This window comes from Sinocyclocheilus grahami, unplaced genomic scaffold (assembly GCF_001515645.1).
Source record: "Sinocyclocheilus grahami isolate Dianchi unplaced genomic scaffold, SAMN03320097.WGS_v1.1 scaffold1887.1, whole genome shotgun sequence".
Taxonomy (NCBI): domain Eukaryota; kingdom Metazoa; phylum Chordata; class Actinopteri; order Cypriniformes; family Cyprinidae; genus Sinocyclocheilus; species Sinocyclocheilus grahami.
In genome coordinates this window covers 10,734-19,273 of record NW_015507066.1, presented here as the reverse complement: position 1 = coordinate 19,273, position 8,540 = coordinate 10,734, and the positions used below count along the sequence as shown (strand labels likewise).

General features: G+C 39.2%; 2 protein-coding genes across 2 annotated transcripts in view; both read right to left on the bottom strand.

Moving 5' to 3' along the window:
- The window catches only part of LOC107573179 (myeloid leukemia factor 1-like), an 18,179-nt gene extending 15,510 nt beyond the window's left edge, over window positions 1-2,669 (bottom strand). The window contains exons 1-2 of the mRNA XM_016259626.1: window positions 2,560-2,669; window positions 1,322-1,481 (exon numbers count right to left, since the gene is read on the bottom strand). Coding sequence (XP_016115112.1) covers window positions 1,322-1,481; window positions 2,560-2,606 — 207 coding nt within the window. The 5' untranslated portion in view covers window positions 2,607-2,669. The remainder of the gene's footprint in view (window positions 1-1,321; window positions 1,482-2,559) is intronic.
- Window positions 2,670-5,233: 2,564 nt separating this feature from the next.
- On the bottom strand, window positions 5,234-6,330 carry LOC107573188 (P2Y purinoceptor 13-like). The gene is made up of 2 exons (XM_016259637.1): window positions 6,321-6,330; window positions 5,234-5,949 (listed from the first exon to the last, which is right to left on the bottom strand). Exon 2 carries the CDS (start codon window positions 5,939-5,941, stop codon window positions 5,234-5,236), a length of 708 nt encoding a protein of 235 aa, XP_016115123.1. The 5' UTR covers window positions 5,942-5,949; window positions 6,321-6,330.
- Between the last annotated feature and the right edge of the window lie 2,210 nt (window positions 6,331-8,540).

Here is an 8,540-nt window from a genome sequence, read left to right as displayed (position 1 = left end):
ATTTTCCGTTGAGAGTTTCGTGTTTTGAGTTAAGTTTGCCTAACGCCGCATCTTCCAGAAGAGTGCTGTCTAATCTTCAACTGCAGACCACAGCTCCGCGTCGCCAGCCAACGCCCAATCACTGGCTTCCCAAGACTGAACCTCCAGCCAATCAGCAACCTCGGGAAACCCCTTTCAGCAGACAAGGAAGGGAACCCCCGACACAGAAACGCAAGTACTCCAGAGAGCTGAACTGGTGCATTTAATCTCAATTTTAACCTCATTGAGGAATTCAGTGCGAGGGTTAATTAAGTGATTGATGGTTGTTCAGATCTATACAATGGCACATATTGCTGTAACTTGGGATTTCACATTTTCATTCTCTTAAACTAATTATTTTCCTCACTTTCTCTCTTTCTGCAACTTGTGTGTGAATGCGTGTGTTAGATTAGTTTATATGTCTTAGATTTATCCAATAAAGCCTTATTTATATGGAAAAGAGAAGTATCTTGTGTTTTGTGCTCACAAGTTAATGTCTTAATCTGCCGATCTTGTTACATGTGCTAATTAATAGTGTTTTCACTATATTTTGGATATAGATATCCATTGCAGAATTGCTGTCATACGGCTCGCTCACTGACTCGCTGGCCGTCTCAGTGATCCGCCGTAAAACAGTGATTCTGTCCTAATTCCCTTGCATATTAATAGTGGAGTTCCCTTTAAAATCTTAAATGATTTCCTTTGAGCTAAATTATTGACCTGTTTCCCTTACAGTTGTATAAAATCAATATCACATTTGTAACCATGCTTTATAAAAAAAAACAAAACGGCACTCTTCGTGTGATATTGATGAACTGTATGACATGATATAAATATATACATTTTCTGCCCACTTATCTTGAATTATGTGATCATTCTTAATGCATATTAATAGACTGAATCATGCAGTGAAAGAGCGCACTCTAAATCCTTTCACTAAATCCTGTGTTGTCTAACCAGACTTCATCACGTAGTCTCGTATGCACGCACGCCTCTGTAGGTGTGTTTTGTTTGGTTTTTGCAATATACTTGATAATGTCTCGATAATGTCTCACGAGTTCAGCATGTGTGCTAAACCTGCGCAGATTTGGCCTGCATGAACTTCCCCAAGAAATGAATGAGTGAACATAACTTGTGAAAAGTAAAAAGCTGTTAATTGCAAACCCTGATCATGTGCATCTAGAATGGGAAGTGCCAAGTGTATAAACCGCTCCGGGATCAATGAGATTAGACAACACAGTCTGAAGGAAGAATAAGCAGTTTGCATTAAGAAAGACAAGCAAAAGCAAACTCCGGCACTCACTGGGTCGCTGCGGGCGTTCGGGCTGGTGTTGGGTTGAGCCGCGGCCCTGTGACCCCTGTGACGTCCGTCTGTGATGCTGGGCATGAAGCCCTGACCGAAGGGGTCAGAGAAACCCCTCATCATCTGCCGCTGGCGCTCATGATGCACCTGGAACGGGTCGCTAAAGAAGGAGACCAGACAGAATACAATTAATAAAAAATATCATTGTGTTGGTAATATTGCTCTGATTGTTGCAACAGTGCTTCTCAACTAGAGAGAGGAGTGACAATCATAGATCTTGTTCAGTTCGGATGAGTCGCGACACCAGACATGCCCTCGTTCTCAAAAACCATGAGAAAGAAAATATGACCCAGACTACATTAAATACAGATTCACAGTGAGGATAGACATGATTTGTGTGTGCCGTGCAGTGAATCACTGACTGTTGAGAGTCATCCAAACTGTCCCAATCAGTCTGTGTCATGCTTATCATTTTCCATACTGTCGGGCCAATGTAGACCCGTGCATTGACCTCTACAGTGACTCTGAGTTAAACTAAAGGACTGTAAGACTGACACTCCTGTTTATATGTGAGCCTGCATGGACTGGGTTAAGGACATGTACAGTAACAGCTGATTGAAAGACACACCAGCTGAAAACAAATCCAGATTTATTGTACTAATAACAAAGCAGTGTTGAGGGCTTATGATCCCATACGGACATGCAGTATACGACATATATTGCTCTATATCAAGAGTGATATTGCCATATGTGTTACCTATAATTCTCACATACTGTACACACATTCTCTGGGTAGATGAAGATATAAGTTTATAACGTATACTGTATAAAATCACCATAGCAAAATGTGTGTGTTCATATTTTGTATACTTAAATAATATCAACATTTGATTATCATTGACCGGTTTTACAAAGGATAGGTATTACACATTCATACCATATATATCTGTATAGGCTAGATATGTCTGTTAACAAAACATTGTTCCAATTTGTTCTATTAGGTTTCATGTATGTTGTTACTTCATGAGACCATACATGTTAATTTAGTACATGTTACATTTGCGTATGGCATATCAGTCAGCAATAAATAAATAAAAACAGCACAATAGCATTATAGCACTAAAAACATTTTGACGCACTTAATAGCTCATACACTGATATGTTTTTCGACTTTATTGTAAAACTAGGTCACTAGGGTTATATTCTCAGACTGTCTGATATAAAAGTGTGAGGCTTACGCGAAGAAGCGCTCGTCGTCGATCTGTGTCAGGAGGCTGTTGAACATCGTGCCGCACTGACGCTCCGCAGAAGGACGCGCCGCGGCCCCTATCGACGCTCCTCACCGCGAGAACGCGTTCGCGTTGGCCCCGCCCCTCACAACACCGTGCGCAGTGCATAACATTACACTATGTATAGCCAGTGTCGGGGAAAGTTACTTTTAAGAGTAATGCATTACAATATTGCGTTACTGTGCGCAGTGCATAACATTACACTATGTATAACTATCATGTGCATAACATTGCATGCCAGAGACAGTGTTGGGCTCGTTACTCCAAAAATCTAATTATTACTCGTTACTAGTTACTCCTTTCAAAAGTAATATTGTTACTTTACTTATCACTATCTGGCAACAGTAATTAGTTACACTGCTAGTTACATTACTTTTCCTTCACGCCCCACTGAAGTTGTAATTATGTATCTTCCCCATACAATTCTTCTAAAATGTTACTATCTGCCTAACTAATATTTCTGTTACTAACATATCATTTGACCAAAATCTACACTGGATCGCAGTCTGAAGTTATTAGAAGCACTCAATGGTGATTGATGATGACTTTTCACCATTGAAAAGTGTAAAAGTATTAATTGTCATGTGTAGCTTGAAGCTAATTGTAGCTATAATTTCTCTGTTTACCCATATATGATTATTTTTCATTAAGTATTTTATCAAAATAAATCACATAAGTTCATAAGATTTTTGATTATAGTAATATCATTTATATGGGGATCAGAGGGATGCCGTGTAATGCCAGAGTAAAGTAATGCCACAGCTTACACATCTGTGTTCAGATCAGCTTTTCTCCTGACAAAATCAGTGTAATGGCAACATTTCCGTGGCCTGAATGTAAGCTTCTCCATATCCCAAGCTTTCCTGATGCACTGCTGACTTCATGTGCCTGCGCGAGTCGTGAACTGTGAAAATAAATCTAGGAATTGTTGGATTTCAGATCAGTAGGGGTTGAGGCATCAAAAGTGATGTAACGAGCTGTTTTATGGTAACTGTAATATTATTACTGAAATCTTAGTTGCACTACTTACGGTAACTGAACTGTAAAGTAACCGTCCAGACAAAGTGGCCTTGAGTTTATGTGTAACTTTATAACATTATATCTGCGCAGAGACACCAGCAAATCAGCTCTCCAGTGCATGAGGAGAACAGTGTCTCGCTGTTATCAGTGTGTGTAAGAACATCCAGCAGGCCGGAGAGACCCGATACTCCAGCATCTGTCACACACACACACACACACACACACACACACACACACACACACACACACTGTAAATATCAAGAACATTTTGATTCTCCATTTCATGACCCCTTTAAAACTAAACTTCCCCGTTTGCCTGAGGCTCTGAATTACAGGTGATAATGTTGTATATAATGTTCAGCTTCTTACACAGACCGATCGCTTCGCTTCATATGACCTCAATATATCATCGGGATCCATGGGTATTCATTTTGTGTGGCCTGATATTCTAACGAAACCAATACCAGAAGTAAAAACAAATCAAATTACAGTTGATTGCTTGACATGCCAGCCTCTTCCTGTCTAAGTAGGCATTTCCAGGCTAATAACTTACATAAGACTGATTCCGCACAGCTGGAACATGTATCTGTCAATTCATAGTTTTCGAAAAACAGTAGGCAAAAACTGCCCAGATGACCTACTACTTGGTGATGGACGCTTTACAAATGCCAAGAAGCCAAAGGAGAGGATTTCTGAATGGCAGTGAGTGACGCAACTGGTGCTGATAGGTCACGTGACTGTGACAACATGGTGAATAGCTGCATTCACGCCATGTCGTAATTACCGGAATTCCAAGATGACAGCATGTAGCATTCTACTATGAGCTGAATTATGTGTTTCTATGGCAACACTACCAACACCAAAGCATTCATGTGCTCACAGAACATCTCAGTTACATATGTAACCCTCGTTCCTTGAAGGGTTGATACTGACGTGATGGGGTCTCACTTGCCCAATCCCCTCCGAGTAACACAAGAAATGGCCAAACAGTGTTAATTTTGACAGCAAATTTGGATTTATTCTTAGTCATAGTCTTTTGACTAAAATGCCATTTAGTTTTAGTCATATTTTAGGCATCAGAATTTTTTTTTGTTTTAGTCTAGTTTTAGTCGTCAAATTTTAGTCGGCTAAAATCTAATAGGTTTAGTTACCGCATAATGCATTTATTAAGCATTTCTCTAAAATCTCCAAATTCATGATATAGGTTTGATATTAAGGTTTGATCATGCAATATAGACACAGATTTAACTGATTTGACACATAGCATGCCTTTATATTAATCTACATCATTCCCCTGAATTAAAGTTTCCCACCGCTGTTCCTGGAGGCACACCAACAGTACACATTTCTAAACTTAACACTTTAGTTTGAACTTAACTCCAAGACCTGAAATGGATGAGTCAGAAAGGGAGACGTCCAAAATGTAGTGTTGGTGTGCCTCCAGGAACAGGGTCGGGAAACACTGCAATGAATAACCATACATATGTGCAGTAACAACACTGAGTCATTATCCACAGCACATGCTATCTCCCATTACCTGCGTCTTTACAGAACTTCAGTGCGTGCACTCTCGGGGGTGCATAGAGAGGTAACAGAAAGTGCACTATACCTTAGATGTGGTCTGTTTGCTGGCTGTGTCACTGCTGCTTTGTGACGCACGGTACGATTCAAACACTTTCCTGCTGATGAAGGTGTAGCAGACGACCATAAGTGCTAATGTACCCCAAAAAACAACCTGGCAGAAGTAGTTAAAGCCTTCATGCCACAGGAGTCCCATCTTCCCCTTCATCTTGGTGCATCGCAGCCTAGCACCAGAAGAAATCTGTGGCATTTCGTTACTCAGGATGACGTTCGGCAGAGCCAGCGACAACATAACCACCCAGATAACTGCGCACAGTATCCGACCTACTCTGACCCTCTGAAGAGCACATTTCCCAAACGGATGCACGATCTTTAGGTAGCGGTCCAAGCTGATCAATCCGAGGAGGAGGATGCTGATGTACATAGTGATATAGAAGAGCACAGCTGAGTACCGGCAATGAAAAGCCCGGAGCTGCCAGGAACCCAAGCCCGCATCGGTCAGCACCTTCACAGGCACAGTAAGGGTCATCAATAGATCGGCCACGACTACATTCTTCAGGTACACGACAAACGTTGAGCTGCTGCTGATTTGGAAGAAGATCCAGACGGCCAGACTGTTCAACACAAAAGCCACCAGAAAGAGAGCCGCGTACAGGCAAGGGAAGAGAACAGACGTTACTCTAGTGTCCCTCTCGCACTTGAGTGAAGCGTTCACCTGACTCGTGTTCATCTTGATACCTGGAGGAAGAACGTCAATACAGCTGAACACAGTATTGGAAACTACTTGAACAGTTTATCCACATAGAACTACGAACAGCACAACTACACTGACATAATGGAATAAATGTTTATGTTCACTTAGAAAATTAATGAGTTATGATGAACACACCATTGCACTTTACAAAGAATCTCCTGTTTAATTCTATTGAAAAACCATTGCTAATGCAAATAGAAGAAGACAAATAACAAAACCAAAGTATGCTTATAATGACAATCATTTTGACACACTGCAGTTCATTTGGGGAGGAAGTGGAAACAAATACAGATTTACACACACAGACATAGATATATTGCTATTAAAATGTACAAATTCAAGAACAAACACTCACCAGGAAAAGCGTTTAAGAGACTTGTGAGCACAGCTCAAAGAGGAATTAATAAATGTCTTAACACTTTCCGGCAGCTATATCCAGAGTGTAATGTGCTTCTGTGAAACCACACACACACCCACACACACACTCACTCACTCACTCACACACACACACACACACATGCGTCCACAAAAAAATGGACACAATATCGAATAAACCTTCTTCATTTCCGTTTACAGAACTGTATATACTTAATGAGTGCTGTTTGTGATACAACAATGTATGCAACCTTACCTATTAAGATATATACTGCATATATGAATGCATGGGTCAATGTTCAGCATTACTCATTGATGTTTGGTCTTCATATTTTTAGCACAGTGTGTAGGTTAATCTGGAATTGTTTTGAAAAGTGAATACTGCATAAGAAAAACCTTAAAGACATTGTTCTAGACGTGGACTTTAAGCTATGCAAATAGACCTCATGCCAGAGAGGGGCCATGCAATGGCCACAGCATCGGTCAATCAAAACGCTGGAACCGAAAGGCGCCAACTTGCAAATCCCTCTCAGAGACAAAGAAGCTGTCTACTAGTGATGGGAATTCTTACTCTTTTTATGGATGCGGATCATTTGGATCAGCTCAGCAAAAATAACCAGCTCTTTCGGCTCCCAAACGGCTCTTTATTTAGAACCACTTCTGCCTTTTATAAGTCAGCCAAATTCGTCAATGGTTTGACCTATGTCTGGTATGTTTGCACAAATATAATTAAATTATTCAAAGTAATTCAACTTAATCATTAATAAATAAATAAAACTCAAATGTCTGATAAAGAGCACTTGATCTGGGAAACTGATCTGCTGTGTACAAACATCTGATAAACGTCTTAGAAAAAGAAGATTTTCATACATTCTAAATCATAAACATCTTCAAGACATTTTCTGAACATCGATTTAACATCTGATATGAAATGTCTAAGAAACATATTGCCAATGAGCAGACACTCTCAAAAATACATCTTGCAGATCAGTGTTAATTTTGACAGCAAATTTTGATTTAGTTTTAGACAGTCTTTTGACTACATAGTCTTTTAGTCATATTTTAGTCATCTAAATTGTTTTTAGTTTTAGTCTAGTTTTAGTCGACTAAATATCATAAGATTTTAGTCGACTAAATCTACAGTAAATTTAGTCAGCTAAAATCTAATGGGTTTAGTTACAGTTTAATGCATTTATTAAGCATTTCTCTAAAATTCCAAACACATTATATAGGTTTGATATTAAGGTTTTATCATGATAGACACCGATTTAACTGCGGTGACACACAACATGCCTTTATGTTAAAATTAAATAAAACCACTTCTCATAAAGAACAAGATCACGGTCTTCTTTTTAATGAAATACCAATGGTCATTTAGGCTAATTATGCGTTATTTATAGCAACTTGTTTACCATATTCTTCATTCTTTCAAGCAGACATATTTATTTCTATAAATTAAGATTAATCTTTAGGGCTACTAAAGTTTTTCAGTGAAGAGCAGTGAGTGATTTTCTGTGTTTCTGTTGTTGCTTGATTAACATCAATGACTAAATTAGGCTGCTGTCCCTTTAAAATCGAATGCACCTCTGCAGTGTACTGATACACGTTCTCCCTACTGTTTACGTTCACTTAAGACGTAATCAACTGTTTACATGAATACTCCTCAAAACGGACAATTCAACATTATTTTGTGTGTAATTCTGTTCATGCGACGCGAGAGAGTACTTGCGCGTTGTGAGAGGCGCTTTCTGCTTTCTGCTTTTTTATCACAGTTTATTCGCTATAGTTTAGAAAATGGTAATAAAATATGACAAGAACTCAGAGTTAAACTGTGTCAGAACAAATTCAGCTTGATAATGTTAGATAACTTTGATAGAAAGGTATGTTATGGATTACAATCAACCAACAATTAGACAGCTGTTAGTATGACAGTATTTACACAACTATCAATACTTAGTTGGGCAGCACTTAGCCTTAATGACAGCCTGTAGTCTCCTGGGCATGCTGTCACCCAGCTTCATGCAAACCTCAACTTCAGTTTATTCCCAGACTCGGTCTGAATCATTTTTGGTCCCAAATATGTATCAATTTTACTGGTAGTCCACTGTATGAAGAAATTTTGGGTATAATTTGTCACAGTTTACTTTATTCTGCTATCCTCACTTACATAAATGAACTATAGTGTCCTGCACCCACTAGT

Excerpts from the sequence above, each read along its gene's own strand:
- LOC107573188 (XM_016259637.1), bottom strand. The coding sequence starts at position 5,941 with ATGAACACGAGTCAGGTGAACGCTTCACTCAAGTGCGAGAGGGACACT.